This window comes from Lepisma saccharinum, chromosome 2 (genome assembly GCF_977018435.1).
Source record: "Lepisma saccharinum chromosome 2, izLepSacc3.1, whole genome shotgun sequence".
NCBI lineage: Eukaryota > Metazoa > Arthropoda > Insecta > Zygentoma > Lepismatidae > Lepisma > Lepisma saccharinum.
In genome coordinates, this window is record NC_139230.1 from 188,326,291 (window position 1) to 188,346,092 (window position 19,802).

The window sequence follows — 19,802 nt, forward strand, 5'->3', positions numbered from 1 at the left end:
ACAGCTCAGTGGTTGTGGCAAGACTGGGAAGGAAGATTCTAGCATCATTATCACATGGATTAGTACAGAAAATCTGTTGCACACTTAACCTGTTGGTATACATAGGTACAAAAGTGATGTTAACACATTGACTGCTACAATAGAAGAATAAAAAATTCCCATCGGCCACTATGTTTTATTACGAGAATAAAATAAAAACGAAAGCAATGTTTCTTGATGATCAGAAGAAAAATTGTTATTTTTAATTATTTTAAGTGTGTGAGTCATATGCAACTCACACAGCACCAGAATCAATTATTACGCTGCATGCCACATGAGTTATATTTAACTCACAGCATATATTTTTTTAAAAGCATTGTTATTGTTTTTTCTGTGTATTGTTATAATTTCTTTCTGAGCATTGAGTCTTTTGTTATTTGTAACATGACTCTGCCATATACTAATATACCGATATCGTTCAAGCAGCTGGCCAGCAATAAATCAAATGCATAATCGGAAAAACTTGAAAACAGTTCACGAGTAAAAATGTTATTTTGATACTTGTCAGATTTAAGTGAAATTTTAAGGCAAAAATAAATATAAAAGAAGTTAATGTGCAACTACTCATTTGATCCACAAGTTTTAAATTGTTTGTATTAATTGTATCAATAACAGCATCACCAAATAAGATTTTCAGGAACCATCTGCAAAATTTAGTCCACGGGGCTAGTTACAGCATGGTAGCACGAGTTGCCGGTGCACCATGAGGCTCCCAAGGTAAAGAGGCATGCGAGTTAAATATTCTCCACGAGGCCCTGGGCATAAAACTAGCATGAGTTAAATACAACTTGCTTAGCAGTTAACGTGTTAAATCACTTTCAAATCTGTGTAGAAAAATGAACTGTAAGTTGATTAGAATAACTACCTCTCACCATGTAGCCACCAAATGGATATCTTTAGAGTCAAGCAATGGTGTTGTCAACAAAGAGAAAAATCAGTTCCATAAGACGTTAAAATACAACAACAATATTAACCTTTTGCCTTGGCCTGCAAGAAGTCCAGACTTCAACACAACAGATAACCTGTGGAATACAATGTGCCGCACGTTGTCCAAAATGATGTCAACAAATGTTGCTGAATAGCAGCTTGCTGAGACCACTTTGTCAGCAGGTAACAGTAGAGGAATGTCGAGGGAAATAGATTCCATGCTAGAGCGTATCCAGATGGGCTTCCAGCAAACATAACTGAACCATATTTGCATCTTTCATCATGATTAAACTGTGTAAGAAATGTACAGTCACAGACAGTTCTGGATTCTAACAATCCCATTGATTCCCAATGGGATCATTACAACCCAGAAGCATCCATGACTGTACATGTGGTATTTTTTCTTGGGTGTCCAAATTTTTGATGAGACTACACAAAAAACATGGATTATGTTTTTAGCCTTTATGGCCACATTGAATAAAATATCAAATTTCAAACATAGAAACACAATTTTATAAAGAAACAGACTACTAGATATAAAATTACTTACTCAAAACCTTTGAATTTTTGGCATAATCCGACTGTGTGACTACTACAACAGCTACCTGATTTACTGACACAACATCTCCACCGAGTGTTTTCTTCACAATCACCCTGGCAGTATCTTCATCAATACCCTGAACCTGCAAGAAACAAACAATTACTATCAATTATAATTAAAATGCACTTTCACAGCAATGTTATCGGTACAGTGAGTGCTTTAACTCTTACAAACAGCCTGTACTGTGCGACACTTTCTGCAATTTACTGGTTTCTTCCTGATTGTCTGATTACTGTTGATAGATAGTGATTTCAGCATAACCAGAAACAGATTTTAGTGGGCCAAAAAATGTAGACCCACGAGTGAAAAAAACTGGCGAAATCTGCACAATGTGACAACAATTGGTGTAATTGGTACAGGCATGCAAATTTCGTTGTTGACAAAAACACGAAATATGAAATAACATGCTGAAATGTTCATTTTTCATGTTTCTGAAAGGTCTGAGGTGCATTTTGATACCCTGTTTGTCATGAAATAATGCAAAATGCGAAATTGACTCTTAAACACGAAATTTATCGTTTATATACTGACGCGACACTTTCTGAAGTCTAAAGTATCCTGTGAGTTATGCAATTGATTAATTGTGATTAATTCTGCTGTAAATATTTGAGAAGAAAAAATGGACCCCTTTACACAGGAATAAACTTAGTACTCCGGTAACTACATAATGTGCTATTAGAAGGGACAAGTTTATTTTGTGTAATAAGTGCAGTTTTTAAATCTAATTTAGGATTACATTCACAATTTTAAAACCAAAATGTCATTTTATATAGGACTTTTGATGTGATTATTCACCGCTATAACACCGAAATTTTATTTTATTTACAGCTTTTGAACCCGAAATAGACTATGTTGTTGTACCGAACATTTGCTTTTTATTTACCAAAAATATGTGCCTCTTGTAATTGGTGTATTTACTTATTTTTTAGGAAAAATTACAGATAACTAAACAACTTTTCATTGATGTATTTCCCTACACATTCTTTACTCCTGCTTCATTTGTCAAAATTGCTACTGCTGCAGATAACTTGAAGGAAGTTATTCACAGTTTGTAACACTGTATCATGTGGAGTCAAATTGTGACAGTCTTCCCGAATCAGCTTTTGGCTTCTGTGAGGTTTTGAAAGCAGCTGCTCTTATTCCCAAAATAATCATACACAAACGATATAAAAATTCTCATGAACACAAACAATAATTTATTGGGGAAAATCCAAGGGTTACAGCAAAAGTCATAGTAACAATTTTTTTTCATGATAATGCGGGTCAGGCAAGAAATTTTAAAATATACAGTGGAGACACTATCACATGCAATGTATTGTGATGCCACTAGATGTCAGTGGCTGCCAAGACATTGAACTGAAGGAAGTGGGAAGTCAGTGTGTGTTTAACAGTCTTGCAGGATGAATGTGACCCGGTGTGAACAGCAATCTTATGTGAAAATAGCAGTTCTTCGTGGAAGGAATGCGAGAGAATGTCACACTGAGCTCTTGAAAGCTTTAGGGAATGATGCTCTACGATACCGAACTGTTGTGAGGTGGGCAGCAGCATTCGGAGGAAGAAATTTCGGTGAAATTCCTCCCCTGTCAAGTTAATGGTCATCGTAGTATATGACATTAGGGGGATGATTTTGTGCCATTTTGTTCCACATCACCAAACAGTGAACACACTCTACTACTTGCTCACTTTCCTGCAAAGACCCCTACATTGGGCTATTAGGGAGAAACACCCTGAACGATTAATTAGAGAAATAAACACATTTGTAATGAACGATTGATGTTTCTTATTTTGTCTTTTTCTCTATCCTGATACAGATCTCTATGTTGTTCAAAATTTATACATTAAATGTTAGCATATATCGTGACCTTCCAATTGTATATTTTACAATTTTGGCCTGACCTGCATCATTGTGGAAAAAAATAGTTGCCATGACAATTGCTGTAACCCTCGTATATCAAAAGTCCTATCAAAACGTAAAGTTGCAACAAATCGTTGGACGAAACATGCCAATGTATCTAGCAAATGCAGAAGAGATTGTAGAAGAGAGAGAGAGAGAGAGAGAGCTCAAATAGTTGATCAGAGAATGCTTCTTATACACTTAGTCTGTCATTTTGATCTGCTGTTTGAGTCTCCACTGTTTGAAATAAGACAATATTAATACATTTACACTATAAACCACCATCCACCAAAGAAAGATAAACTAATAATAATGACTGAGTGGAGACTCAAACAGCCAGTCAAAAATCCCCACAACTGTTTGGTGGTGCTGTGATCGATTACAGCCTCTTGCAAGTTGGTCATATCATCCAGGACTAGTCTGTTACCTTGCCCCCATGTAAGGGAAACAGTGTTTTTCTTCCATTATTGTAATATTTTATTAATATGCTAATTAATTCGGTAATTACATGCACAAAAATATGTTGTGTGATTAGTGTAACTCAATTTATCATTTCTTTAGGTTCGTATATTCCCTGTGTAGCAACTACAGAGCATTCCCTGACATTCGCTACGAGACACGGCAGCAAGCGGCCTGGTATCAGCACTTGTCTTTCCCGGTGAACGAGTCCACGACAGTCGGTAGAGTCAGCTATTAAAATTACAGTTTTCATATTGTGTACTAACCTTGACTACAGAAGGTGTTGAAAATGATGTCCCTCTGCTGCAACACATTCCTGGCATCTCCCAAGGAAATTGACATTTACACATGCAAGTTTGCCTACTGTAATTCTCACAATTTCTTGTACTATACTCTCTTTTAACTCACGGATGGTGTGCGGATTGTCTTCGTATACTTTATTTTTTAGATTTCCCCCATTTTCTTTCCACTTTTATTCAGAACTGACCCGGTTACTCTAAACTTTTTTACGAGGTTTAATATAGTGGTCCTATGTGGAACGGGAACACTAGGAAATTTCGTTGCAAAACGTCGTCGCGCTTCTCCACAATTCCTCTTTCTGAAGTAACACTCGACAAGATAAATCCTTTGTTGTAATGTAAACTTTTGTGGTGCCATATTAAGCCACAATCTTCAACACACGGACACGACACAACATAACTTGTGAGGGAAGATTATACTGGCATCAGTCTGCAACGTCAACAGAAAGGGAAAGAGAACGAAGGCAGGGAGAGCAAAAAAAACAGACTGTAGCAGCATGTGACTGTCGTGGACCCGTTCACCAAGAAAGACGAGCACTGATGCTGGGCCGTATGCCACCACGTCTCATAGCGAATGTCAGGGAATGTTCTGTATGTAACACAATGTGTTCTTTCATATCACAAACATTCAAGAAAGGCTGTTGGCAGCAGATGCCAACCTAACATCTGGCAAATTTGAAAAGCATACACCTGGAAAGTTCTCATCCACAGAGGCTAACACATGGGAGTGGTTTCTGTCCACTTAAGGTTAAACTACAATGCATTAAAAAAATATATTCCACACGTACCTCTCCGTAACAACCATTGTTGCTACCCATCACTATCTGCACATAGGATCCAATCTTTAAAGTCAAATCCTCTTTACACTTAATATCCACTATGTGACTAATATTTGGTTTCTCAGCACCTAGACCCATTCCTTTTGGACGAACAATGGGGACATCAAGAAGGCTAGTCCTAAAAAAATAAAAAAATTATAATAATAAATGTGATGCTGTAACTTTATTCTATATTGTGAGTGAACAATCTTGGATAAAAATCCAAGCATTTTACATAATTAAATAATTAAGTTAGAAGGAGTTTTACATATTGCTTTATTTTAACTTTTTAATTTACTTTCATTTCGTATTGTGTCCCACCCATGAATCCAAGAAACAATTAATGTCTCCTGTACCTGTTACATTTCCCCTCCAACTCGACTACATGTCAAAAGGTCAATTACTTTGTCTTAAGAAATTAAATTGTTCAGCATTTCAAAATTAACAGAAATTAAAACAATTTTTTTATAAAGTAAAGAGGCAGTGCTTCTTATTTATCTGTCCCACCTGTGACAAAATTGTTCACTTACAGCTATAAATCTTGGAAAGCTTGTAATGGTAGTTAGTGCTAAGTTTCATAATTCATTGCAGAGAAACAGTAAGTAAAGCGTTGGTTAACTATCAGTAGAATAGTTACTTCAATATCAAAAATGTAGTCTGTTCACCCCACCCGTGAAATTGAATGCCACTCCACTTATATGCAGAGTTCTGATTTACAATTCGGGATGGGACAGATTAATCGGTACTCTATCGTATTGGCCGATATAGGCATATCGGTGTATCAGTAAAATTACCGATTACTTTACTAATCCAATATATCTATAAATATATTATAATTCAGAGCAAAATTCTACCAAGCCCTATTTAAAATATTCAACATTTACATGAATATGAAAATATCTGTTACATAACAACAAAATCCAGTTTCTTCTCACAGTACTGGCACAAAATAAAATAAATCTTCACATCTTGCATAATTTTCAGGATAATCAGACTGTAAAAATATTGTGTTGCATTTCTGCAGACCCTGCGAGACACTTATATACCGGAAAAGTATCGGCTTGTACTGGTACATAAATTCCAACCAACATGTAGATACGACTGGTATCAGCCGATTCTGATTCATTGGTATCAGCTCAGCCCTGGTTTTAATGTAGTGTGAGGTTTTCAAACACTTTTCAGCATCAGTCGCATCTCTACCAGGTAGAAAAAGACTGTGTACATAATAGACAGTGCACTAATTGAGGAGACATTACACAGGAAATGATGGTTTTGGTTGGTGCCTAATAATGTTTTCATTTCGCCAAAAGTGGTGTTATGTCTGTTAATATGGTTGGTAAAAAAAAAAGTGGGCCAGAAGTGCTAACATGAAAATTACAAAGGAAATACAATAAGTTTGCTTACTTGAAGTTTTTGTAATATAAATAAAACAAAAATGTGATGCACATAAAATATACAGCAAATAACCATAAAAGTAGAGAGAGAGAGAGTTACGTTTCAAAGTAATGAATAAAACTTGTTGTATTAGGCCTAAAAGAAAGAAATTTAACATAAGCTGGAACCTCATTCAAACAAAAACATATATAGGGTGTTTCATACTATACTTCGGGGATAAGGTAATTACAAGAATATTACACTTACTGTAATGAAACCAGCACTAGTCGAAACAGGAACTCTGTTTTCTTTTTGCTCACACCATAGTTCACATGCCCACCACTGTGTAGAACTAGTTTGATGCATTCGTGAAAATGGTTGTCAAAAAATCGTTTTGCATGTTATAAATCCATGCAGGGAAGTCACCACCGTGCAATGTGCATTTTCTTTAAAATTTAATAAAGACCCACCTAGTGACAATCCAATTTGTGCATGATATAAACAGTTTAGTGTGAAACAGGTTTGCTTGCATAAATTCAAATTAACTGGTTACCCATCTATTACTTCAGAAGAAGATGTGGAATGTGTTTGCACACGATTTCTGTGTAATCAAAAAAAAAAATCAGTTGAATGTGTAACCACAGAACTGGATATGTCAAAAGCAACTGTGTGTAGGGTTCTTCGTAAATATTTGTGCTTCAAACTATATTGACTTCAACTACTTTAGTAGCTGTCCAATAGCAAAAGCAGGCAGGCATCAGTATGACTTTTGTTGCAAGTTCCCGGAAAAGATGGTGAGCAATGAAGCTAATGTGGACATGATAATTTTTAGTACTGATGGAACATACTCTATTGGTATCGACCGACATAGGCATATCAGTATATTGGTTTATCGGTAAAATTTCTGATTATTTTACCGATCTGATAAATCTATAAATTCAGTGCAAAATTCTGCAATTTTGTTCTAATTTTTATGCATAATCACCATACACTACTATTTAAATAAAGAAAATGTTTAAATATGCAACTTCTTTGTCTCCTTGAAACACAATTATTATGGAGGTCAATGACCCATTCAAATTCCTCAAGGTCCATTTGGAATTTTATATTGAATAGGTAGATTATCAGTTATTGGTAACTTTTATATCGGTACTTGCCAAAATTCGTATCGGTCCATTAATGATTTTTAGTGATGAAGCTGCAAGCCAAGTAAACTGACAGCATATGGAAAAGTGAAAATCCAAGTGCCTTTGAGAAACATGTACATGATTCACCGAAAGTGAACATGTTCTGTGCCACATAACATGTACATGCAGTTCACATTTCAATCAGGGCTTATGACCCAATTATGTAATAACCTGCACTCCACCTATCAGCACGGTGGCAGTCCCACCCACTTCCACCATAAAGCCTTTCGCTACCTGGACACATGAGCTACCAGGGTGTTGGATAGGACGTGCAGCTGAACATGACCAACATCTCCAGCTGTAGCCCCCAAGATCACCGGACCTCACACCTTGTGACTTCTTTTTGCAGGGTTATGTAGAAGATGAAGTGTTAATCCCACCACTGCAATGTGACATTGGTGAGTTAATAGGGAACATCACAACAGCAGTAAACTCTAGCAACCCATGTTGAAAAGGAATATGAACTGAAATTTTATGTCTGTCTGCCGTGTCACCCAAGGAGTGCATAATGAACATTCATAGACGTGAAAATCTGTTTTGTTCCTGTTTCGACTCATGCTGGATTAATTGTGGTAATAAATTATCCTAACCCCGAAGAATAATTAGCGTACAGGTGTGTACATACAGTAATGAAGGAAAGCTATTTTGACCAGAACAATACGTTCTGTACTTTGAAAATGCAATGACTACAAGAACACACATAGATAAGTGATAGAATGCAAACAATAGTAATGTCAACTGTGTGGTGTTGTGAATATGGGAAAAATAATTTTAAAAATGAATGTAACTCACCCTTCATCGCCAGTTTTTTCTTTCTTGTCATTTGGTTTCCAACCCATTCCTTTCAGCATCGCCAAACCAAACTGCTCAATTGGTACAGATTCATAGTGATCAAGCGAGGACTAGAAGAATCAATAGAGTAACTAAATATAACACAATACACATACACTCAAAGAAAGCAATTTTCACAATTGAAAAATACTTATAGTACTCAGGTGCATTATTTTATATTTGAACTATAATTATAGAGAAACTTAGTACTTGCTGATTCCACAAAGCTTTCTTTATTTTGTTCTATTAATTTCAGTGGCCACTGCCACCATCCTCGTTGGAACGTGTTGGACTTTGGTATGTTCGAAATTATTTTCAATTATGTTCTTGTTGTATGCAGAGATTTTAGTGAACCTGAGGCCCAAAGTGTTTTTCAATAAATGAATATTCAGCAAACAATGCAATTTTCTTTTGTAATCACTTAATTTGTAAACATGATTTGATAAAAAATCAGAAAAAAAAATCACAAAATTTGTATGTGGGATCTCAATCTTACATCTGACCTAACTCCCTTCCCAGAAATTGCTGTGCGTTTTCCCATGGTGCGCCAATGTCATTTCCCAAAAAGCTTGTGTTGGAAGCACAACCTTTCTGTCCTTAACCTCCCATTTTTACAACACATTCATTCACAGAGTGAATGTTGCATTCTTCACAGAATGAAACCCCCTAGGGCAACACTGAGGAAATAAAGGATTTTCTTTTTTCCCAGTCCAGTAGGAAGGCAGTTGAACGCTCAAATTGGACAACTGTAACCAAACCAAGAACAGCAAGATTCTAAAGTCTGCTGAATGCCAAGGCTTTGAACACAAATGAAGAATATGACTCAGGTGACTTTCACTAAAACCACATGTAGAGAATCGACAAAATTATCATTTCCTTCTTTTTCAAGCACTCACATGAAACCATTGCAGAAGCTTCAAATATTACTTTCGTTTTTCATTGATCAATTGATTTGGTTTATTTAACCATACTTTTCTGCCATCTGCCAATCGTGAAGATGAGGATGAGTCATGATATGATGAAGGGACATTCACAAAGAACACCCATGCCCCGACCAGGACTCGAATCCGGCACACCTTGCATCATAGCATGTTGTGCTAACCACTCTTACCATGGAAGTTGGTTCTCCTTTTCCCTTGTCAACAGCATTGTTCTTTATGGAAAAAATGAAGTACTTATCAAGAATTTACCAACCTGAGCAATGCAATATTGTAGATGAACAACAACCTGAAGCTTCTTGCATTTCTATATAAACTTTTAGTCGCATATGCAGGATACTGAACATCATTCTTAATGTCACAAAATTGTGAGTCATCCATGGTAAATGTGTATGCTAATTGTGTTTGATGAGCACAATAAGCTTAAAAACACTACTGCATTGCTTTTTCAATAAGATCTTGCGACATAAAAATTACTTTTACAACAAACCTCAGTCACACCCATTTTGTCACATCAACAATTATGGAAAATTACAATTGAAAATAACAAACTATGCTACATACCTCCTCCTCTCCCTCATCACTTGGTAGACGCAATGGAATTGGCACAGGTACAATTAGAGCTGGGTGCGTAGTGTCATGCACATTCTTCGCATCTAGTAAAGAAGAAAAAAATATATATATATATATATATCTGCATACAATTATTAGAAGATATAAATTTGTTTCAGCTACATGTCAAATTTGAGGCCTCTTGCTTTCCCATATTAATAGTGCCAAAATTATTTCAATATTAAGCTTACAACTTTCAACAAACATTACATGCACTCCAGTTTTTAATTGGAATAAATCCAGAAGTAGAGAGAAGCTGAAATAAGGTGCTGGTAATTATTTATCAACAGCACTGGTATGCCCACAATTTCACTACATATTGCACATTTAAACTGGCCTACCAATATATTACATAGAGAACAATACTTCTACAGTATATGGTCTACACACACAGCACATAGGTAATCACTACACTTTAGGAAATACATTCACCATTTAGTTACTAATCACAAATAAATCAATTGTCACTGTTCTGAGAAACTTTCACCATCAGACTGCACGTACAGTCATGGACACTTCTATGTTGTAACAACCCAACTGACTTTCAGTGGGAACAGAGGAAGAAGTGGCCGGGATTCAAATTACACTACTGCTGTGTCTTGCAGGTGATCTTGCGGTTATGCAATGTTGGTAAGTAACTGAGGGGCCATTGACCCACAATACCCCACAGAGAATTAAGTTTATTTTTCTTTTTAATCTACGGATTTTGATGTTTTACGCAATATAAAATTGGCTCCAGCACATGGGCAACACAAATAATGGAGATACTTGATCCCAAAATATGACCCACATAAGTAAAAGTTTTTGGAGTACTTTCACTGCTTTTTATTGGTAAAACCCATTTGTGAAAGAGCACGTTGAAAATAACTATCAATCCTAATCCAACAATGTAAAATTACAGCTGCTGTTGTGGTATGTCATGTTGGGTGCTATACTCAGTTGTGCGAAGCCTTCGGACTCTTCTGCTCCATGGTAAGGTAACGGGCATACTTTACTTCACAAAAACATATTTCAGCAAGCTAAAAACAACTTAAAGAGTTCATAAACATCAAAATCTTCATAAACCATGCAAAGTATTTCACTTTCTCAAAGGGGTACTGAGAGACAAGGGTACCAGCAATGGCTTGTTCCAGTTGATGTCTGAAGAGGTAAGAAAAAATAGAACAGGACTTTAAGGAAGGGGTACGCATGATCAAAAATTCAAATAATCTCAACAACTACTTGTGTGGAAATTTTAATTCATCATGGTACAACACAATTACTCTGAAAAACTTATCCTCTTCAGGCATCAACCGGAAAAAGCCAGTACATATCAACACTGCACGACTGCAATGGCATCTTCTGGAAGACACACCAAGCAGTATCGTTGAAACCCCAGCCGCTTCTTCGCAATCTCTCAACCAACCCTGATGACGACTCCACGATGGGGTCAAAAGCATGGATAGACTTATAAAGTGTATTTTATCATGCTGTATTATTCTGTTTGTATGGTTTTTAATATGCAATCTGTGTGTCTTGTGATCAAATGCTTTGATAGCAGGCAATAGACAAAATATAATACACCGCTGATCCTAATTACTTAGATCCAGGTTAACAATTTTGTCTAGGCAGAGGATTTTTTTTTTTTTTACTTTTCTCCATCAGCAAGAAAGAACAACCCCAAGCCTTGTAATAGTTGAACCTGATATTCCAGCAATAACATGGGAAGATATCAACTTTCAGGGCCAGTTGCACCATCTCCACTCAAAGTGCCGTGTAACAAAAGGTGGGAGTTTACACTGCAGTTGGTTGCACCAAGCGAAACCTGGCTTCTAATGTTGCACTTTCTCCTGCTTGCCGTACGGCCTGGCAACAGAAACCGAAGAAAGTTGTACATCCGATCGTGTCTGTTTCTGCTTATTACGTGTTAAGGTCTTATTTATAGAAATAAAATTAATCAGCTGATGGAAATAGTAATACATGTGTTGTACTATCATTTAATATGAAATAAATCTGTGATATTGTGCAATATAGCCTGTAATCTTTCTAAGAAGTGGGGAATTATTCTTACAAACTTTTCAAATTATTTTCCATCTACTCCAATCAACATAATGCAAAAAAAGAATATTCATCTCATTTTTCAGTATGACAAACTGTTACTTTTTTTTTTACTAAATACAACAGTGATTAAAATTTTACAACTTACAACTTGAATTTTTAAAATTTGTAGTGTAAGTGTGACATGTCAAAGTTGGTGTAAATATACAGAATGAGATGCGCGATTTGCTGTACTTACGTGAAATTTAGGAATTTCACACTTCCGCATTGCACAATTTAACGGTAAAATCCTATTAATTTCGAAGACCTTCAAAGAAAAGATGGGCTGCGCAATACTAGACACCCCCTCCCCCAAGACATGTGGGGAACAAGAACTGCACCGCACCGAGCAGCACAGCTCAGCCCCCCAACCACCAGCGCCACCTGACAACATGAAGCAGACGACACACGCCAGCGCCGCTGAATGAGAGAAATTGCAACTACCGCACCCAGGAACAAACAAAGCAGTGATGCGATACCATCTCCGCTCCAGATGCCGTACCCTTAGTGAATGAAGAAAGAGGGTCTTCGAAATTAATAGGATTTTACCTTTAAATTGTGCAATGCGGAACTGCAAAATTCCTAAATTTCACGTAAGTATAATAATTTTAAACCACGTTACCGCATCCAATCATGAATATTTTCTGCTGTTACTAATTTATCATTCATTTTGGAATTTATCAATCTGCAAACCCTTCCTTCGGCGAATAGTGAAAATCTGTATTTTCAACACTGACCATTTTTATGGATTTCTTTATTATAATGCTGCTTATGTGCAACATTAATATTGAAAGTTGGCTGAGTAATAACGATGCAAATGAATTTTTACATTCAGAATAAATTCGGAGAGCACATTATAATAAAAAAATATTCATTCGTTAATCAACGGTTCTATGTACAAGGTACTATCATCTCAGCACGAAAGGAATAATCAAAGATAATGCAGGCATGTACCGTAGTATCCACGCATGTTTCATTTAAAAAACTCCAAGCTGTATATAATTGCAGATATGTATTTTCGTGCAAGGTTATATGGAAGTGCAGTGCAAGAATGCACATATTGGTTTACAAAACACACTAATATCTACCTGGAAAATTTTCCTTGTAAATATGTACAAGCTGTAGTCCTCTTTTGGTCAGTTATTGTGAAAAATAAAATACGATGTAAAATATAAAATATTGTATTCCATGTGAATGTTTTCAAAGGTGGAAAAAAACTTTGGTATTTACGATTTATGCATCTTCAGCATTGTAGTTTCCTGCAATGCTATTGTAATTGTGCACATATTTGTTTCTACGAAACGTACCACCATTCAGAATTTTTTTCTTGTACATATGTATCAATGCTTTCAGGACACTGAGTAACAACGTACCTAGCTTGTTTCTTTTATTTGCCAGTTTTAAAGTTGAAATACAAAATCACACACAATATAATTAAAACATATTAGCTCGCAATTTGAATAAAACATTTCCTGTAAAGAACGAAAAATAAAAACTTTGGTTTTTACTTCATACACACTCCCATGTATGTTAGGGTAGCTTAGGTTAGGCACAAAACCATCAGGAAATTGTTCCTTGTACATTCGTGTCAACACCATAAAAGGATAATTGTTAACAGTAAATCTGTCTTTCTTGTACACTTATGGAAGTTAAAATACATCACACATAATTAAATAGATGTTTCTTTAAAGATTGGTATTTATGCCTTAGGTACATGGTACCATCAGGTATGTAGTCGCTTGCAAGGTTATTATTGTAAGAATGGTAAGGGGGCTGCTAAAAATCATACGTGCATTCTTTCTTGCCAGTTATTATTCGGAAACAACACATTACTATTTATTTGCAATTTTACATGCACATCCATGGTGACAGAAGTGACTCGTAATAATATTACATATGTTTTAATTTTAAGATTATAGATTTGGAATGTGAAAAGACAGTTATGCATGGCTTATATTTCATGCATTGTGTTGTTTGTTGGAAGAAATTTGTTATAGCAAACACACATTCATTTATTTGGAATGCCATTTTAATATAATTTTGTAAGCATCAAGCACTACTTTAATGTGGAACCATAGTTTTTATTTATACATCTGTACCAGCATGCACCCATGCTGTTGCCAGCCCTAAACATGTTAGAACCAATGGAAAAAGGAAATAACTCTTAGGAATACCGGTATGTCCGAATCTTAAAAAGAGTCAGTAAATTGGAGATGCTTGACTCTACTTTAGTGCTAAGATTAGAAGTGGAGGTATGTTGATCTGTTTCCAAATAAGAGTTCTTCAGAGGGTATATGTTAAACAAAAGGTAAAACTGTGCTTTTGTTATGTTCCTCTGGTTCTGAAATGATGATATGGTATACTGACTTCCATTCCTGCAAATTTTTAGTCTCATAATTTTAATCCTTGGCAAGTTATTGATGGTCAAATATGTGTGCGTCAATGGACTCGCAAGACAACATAACACATACATGAACAATGAGATGGGTGGATAAAAGCATGCTGAATACCTCAAACTATCATACCTTGTACCAGTTCCCTGACAGCCATAGCTTCCAATTCATCTACTGTTCCACTCTGAATGGAAGAAACATCTTTCACTTTTGATGATGTCCCAAGAGGTAGAGTCTGTGGTTTCTTCTTGGGCAACGGGATGACTAATTCTACAACTTCACTTGATTCAACAGGCACCGAACTAGATAAAAATAAAATAAAGCAGATAATTAAGAAATTGTGTATCAACAGTAATAAACAGAGGTATGCTTTGCTAACAAACCACTCAACAAGTACATGAAAACATCAAAATCTGTACATTAAAAGAAAGTCGAAGTTTTTGGGGGAGTACAGTCAGTCACTGGAGCCCTTTTCTTTGACACACATTCTCCCTCTTTTATTATTTTCTTCCACACAGAGTAATAAAGAAGAGAAAGAAAACAGAAAAAAATATGTAAAAGATAACAAGTTATTTCAAACAACTGACAGGCACTTACTATGTTCGCCTAACCTAACTGAACCTAACCTTCCGTGAATTGTTTGTGGATCAATGTTAGCCTAAAAACCATCATTTTTTGGTTAATAAGTGTTAGTGTAGCAACCACGCGTTGGTAGTTTTTCAAGATGACGTGAGAGCGTTTTTTTTTTCCAATTTAATTTTCTGTTTCCTAATCTAACCTAACCTTCCGTGAATGGTTTGTGGATCAATTTTCGCTTTTGTGAAAAGTTTGTGCGGCATTTTTCGGTTCATAAGTTTGGAAACACTGCACATCAGCTGACGATAGACAACGTGAGTCAAGATTTGCCCGCCATATAGCAACGACCAATAAATACTTGTAATGTGAAAAATTACGCTTTTTTCAGTGAAAAAAAATAATCCCAAGTTGAAAAATGTTCCGCTATACATATAAGGTAAGTACAAATGTAAAAAATTCGGAAATAAACGAGTTAAATGTGTTTTCACTATATCTAACTGTTACTGCAATTACAACCCAATCATGAGAATCTCAACTTGGTCTGAGTAGCTTAGCATCTGGTTGTAGAGTCCCATGTGCAATCCTTCGGGCCCAAGTTCCAATTGTTTAATTCTGAATTCAGGATGTTACACAATCATTTTGGCCCAAGTTCCATTTATTTTATTGGGAATTCATCATGCTACTAATGCAATTTTAACATGATTTGATTCACTTCTGTTAACACATACTGCAGAGTTTTAGTGATTACTTAAGATCTTGTTCAATATATGCTTTCGTAGCTAGGTTAGGTTAGGTTTGGTTCTCTTAGAATTAAAATAAAGTCCCTAAAATCATTCTACTAAGGTTCCGACTTACTTCTACATTAATTCCCAATAGTCTACGATACAGTGACTTGTCAATAGAAAATACATTGTTCATGAGAAGCATGCATGCTTGCATAAGGTAATTTTGAAGGTTTTTTTTCAACATAAATAACATTCTTTTCCAAATTCAAACAGTACTCATTACTTTAAGGAAGGTTCAAATTTCATGTGACAATGTTTGCCAAAGTTCTACGATAATTAGTCTTCCTGCTAGGAGAATTTAAAAAAAAAGTATAAAACAATCTGAACCATTACCGGCATTTTTTTCACATGGCCCATTTTCTAATTATGTCTGTGGTAACGGTTCCGATTGTCTTATGATTTTTTTCAAAATTTCCTTGCAGAAAGACTAATTATCACAGAATGTTGGTAGTCATTGTCACACGAAATTTCAACCAGCCTTAATGTAAAGAGCAATGTTTGAATTTCGAAAAAGTAGCTATTAATGTTAAAAAAAAAAAAATTACAAATACCTTATGCAAGCATGTGCATTATCAATGGACAAATCATTTTCAGTTTATAAATGCGACAGTAAGTATTGGAAAGTAGTGGAAATGAATGTAGAGATAATTTAGAACCTATTTTTTATAAAGCATTTAAGGATATTATTTTAAAGCTAAGAGAACAAAACCTAACCTGCCTAACCTTACCACGAAAGCATTCGTTCGTACCCAAGACGATAGTAAGTGAATGGCTGTTGGTAAGTACAGAATTATATGGAAGTGAAAAACCAGTGTCAAGGACACATGCAGTAAGTAATGACTAAAACTCTGTAGTATGTGTTAACACATGTAAATTGAAATCAAACCATGTAAAAATTTAATACAAAGCATGATGAAATATCCTGAATCATACCATAACATTGTCTTCTATCTTATTATGTTATATTAATTGGTAGTGTTGCTGCATACAAAGTTATTTGAAATTAAAGTAACAGTTACGCATGGGCACAACACTTCTCACTCGTTTATTTCGGCATTTTCAACATTCGTACTTACGTATTCTGCATTGCATTTTGCTTCTTTACACGAAAATAATTCCAATTTTTAACATTAACAGTAATTATTGTTCTTCCTTTTTTCGCTTGCGTAACACACAATATGGCGGGCTCCGCTTGAGTCGTGTCGTGCATCATGAGTGGGGATGCAGTGTTTCCAACCTTCTTCACCGAAAAATAACTACTTTCGTGTTAGTCCCGTGTGCAAACTGTACATTATGCATGGATTTTTTTTTTAAAATTTTAACTATGCTTGCCTAACCTAACATTACCGGAAATGGTTCGTGGTGCTATCCGTGAATGGTATGTGGGGTTACCTGGGCATGTAACTATGCTTGCACAGGTAGCCCCACGGACAATTTCCGGTAAGCTTAGGTCAGGCAAGCATAGTTAAAAAAAAAATGGTTCATACTGAAATTGTTCTAAACAACGAAAACAACGGCGTGGTTGTAAACACTGACAGGAACATCCGGTACACATAGAGGAAGCAACGTCTATATCATGAGAGATATTTTCTTGAAAAACACATGAATTCCCGGTCACATAGATTCCACGACGAAAGAAAACACCTCCACGAACTTTCAACATGCTACAGGAACTCATTTCCGTAAGTAGTTTCTTCTGTAAAAATGAAGAAATATGTTGTGCCCATACGAAACTGTTACCGAAATTGAAAATGGGTGTGACTATGATCACCAGGCAGGGAGACATGATCAGGTGCTGGAAAGTATTTACAGAATTAATTTTAATGCTAATAGACCCAAACCTGACCTGTCTAACCTAACAACAAAAGCATGTATAGGGAAGTGAAAAACCAGTGCCACGGAAACATGCAGTATGTTAACAGATGCAAATCAAAATCGAACCATGTAAAAGTTGCATATGTAGCATGATGAAGTCGCAATAGAACAAAAGGAACTTGGGCCATCAAGCATATGCACAGTTTAAAATCTGGTGAAAATAGCTCAAAAGCTAGGATCACCACACGGTGAAGAGAGTAACTCCGTAATATATTCCTACATAATTTCATTGTTAAGTTCGGTGGGCCAGGGTGTAATGTTCCTAGCATTCAAAATATGCCCTTAAATGCTCTAAACATTTAAGCACGTAATATCTGGTCTCGACAACAAAACCCTCGTCGAGCCTCGCATGAAAATCAGCAAAAACTCGTGCATCGAGTCGACCAGAAACCAAGATTTTAACTGTGCTAATTGGTGTCTTCAAGCTTCTTACTCACTCCCACAATAACTTGCACTACTGTAATGAACTTCATAAGGCTACTAGAAAACTTGCGAAAAATCATTAAACATCCGGAACGTTTACCATTTCTCTAATGCATACCTAGTTTTCACATTTGTCACGTTGAAGTACTGATTCCAAAAAGAAAAATCTGATCTAATCTGGGTAAAGTCACAAGTTTTAAAAAAGCTATGATCTATGAAAAAATAGGTACTTGGTTGAGTGCGATTAACATTCAAATTAAATTCAATAATACATTTTAGATGTTGCTCAAATTTGCATAAAATTTACCTCTGGATTACATTTCCTTCGATGGCTTCCACATACTCTACGTGTGGATTTTCATCCTTTGAAGTCTTCTTCTCTTTCTTGGAAGTTTTACTGAATGTGAACTTCAGTTTATCTGAATTTCCAGACATCGAACTATTCTCAGCCATGTCAGCTTCTTCTGTGAAGCTTCTTCTTGCAGCTTCTTCTTGCCCTGCCAGACGCTGCTACGCTACCGACGATCACAGATTACTACTATCTACGATCACCGGCTACGGATATCGCACTCGACTCTAGCAACTATCGTGTTCTGACGTCGTAGTGAGATCTTTGTACTGTTAGGCTAAATGTCCTCGCTGTTACGTTAGGCTTTTTAGATTTAGTACTCTTAGTTTAAATGATACGTTTGCAATGTATGTATGCAAAGAGAACTAAACCTAATAACGAAGTTGTCATACGCTTACGTCAGAACACTAACGTTGTTAGAGTGGTGTGCTATAAATGATACCCACAGGCTAACGTAGTCACGTAGGATGCTAACGATGTTGCCAGAACGTGCTTGCTTGCTGGCTTGTGGTGCCAGTTGGCCTTTTTCTTCTCCGTAGCATGTCCGTAGTGGCCCTATTAACAATTAGTAGCTTGCGGACCAAATCGGAACATTCTCTACATTTTGTAAAAGTGCGGGCGGAAGTTGCTGACATTTCGACAATTTCCCGACACCTTGGCATTCCCAACTGGTTTGAATTTTTAGGATTTTTCGACATCAGGAGCTTACAAACACTTCAGGATTCCCGTCTTCCTTAATATCCCGACTACAGCGCATTGAATAACGTATTGTGGAAAACGACCCAAGAAACTGGTTCCCCAGACGGATGAGAAACGTAGAGGGCAGTGCGATCAATGTCGGTGCTAATTTTCTTATGAAAGTAATGCGGCTTTGTTAGTTTTTGGAATATATTATGTAGATTTGTTTGTCTTGAAATGCGGAACGTGTATTGATGGAAACAGTTATATTTGTGGGGTGATTTGCAGTCACGAAAGGACATTAATTTGGAAAGAAAAGTAAAATAAAATTAATAAATAAATAGCACGCGTAACACAAGACGAAACATTGCAAAGTGATTCCGGACGTCAGGTGTTGGATTGTATATTAGAGTTTTATTTTTCTATGTTATTAGAATATAAATAGTATCCTGAGAGATATTTCATACCGAGGCGACAAATCACAAGTGTCGCTTGAAAGAGAGCAGTCCGTAATCAATGCAGCCTTTCGAACCGTAGGGACACAAGCTCTGACTGCACCGTTTCCTCAAGGAGATTTTACATCAAAGCGACACGCGACAAACGATACGAGGATTTCACACCAAAGCGACAAGGGTCCTTCGGTCCAAGGCAACTTTCACACCGAAGCG

At 36.2% G+C, this 19,802-nt stretch overlaps 1 protein-coding gene across 1 annotated transcript in view; it reads right to left on the reverse strand.

Moving 5' to 3' along the window:
- The window catches only part of LOC145984236 (uncharacterized), a 43,830-nt gene extending 25,215 nt beyond the window's left edge, over nucleotides 1-18,615 (reverse strand). The window contains exons 1-6 of the mRNA XM_083117815.1: nucleotides 18,415-18,615; nucleotides 14,581-14,750; nucleotides 9,932-10,023; nucleotides 8,391-8,500; nucleotides 5,008-5,176; nucleotides 1,517-1,649 (exon numbers count right to left, since the gene is read on the reverse strand). Of these exons, the coding sequence (XP_082973941.1) occupies nucleotides 1,517-1,649; nucleotides 5,008-5,176; nucleotides 8,391-8,500; nucleotides 9,932-10,023; nucleotides 14,581-14,750; nucleotides 18,415-18,560 (820 nt within the window). The 5' untranslated portion in view covers nucleotides 18,561-18,615. The remainder of the gene's footprint in view (nucleotides 1-1,516; nucleotides 1,650-5,007; nucleotides 5,177-8,390; nucleotides 8,501-9,931; nucleotides 10,024-14,580; nucleotides 14,751-18,414) is intronic.
- Nucleotides 18,616-19,802: the final 1,187 nt, after the last annotated feature.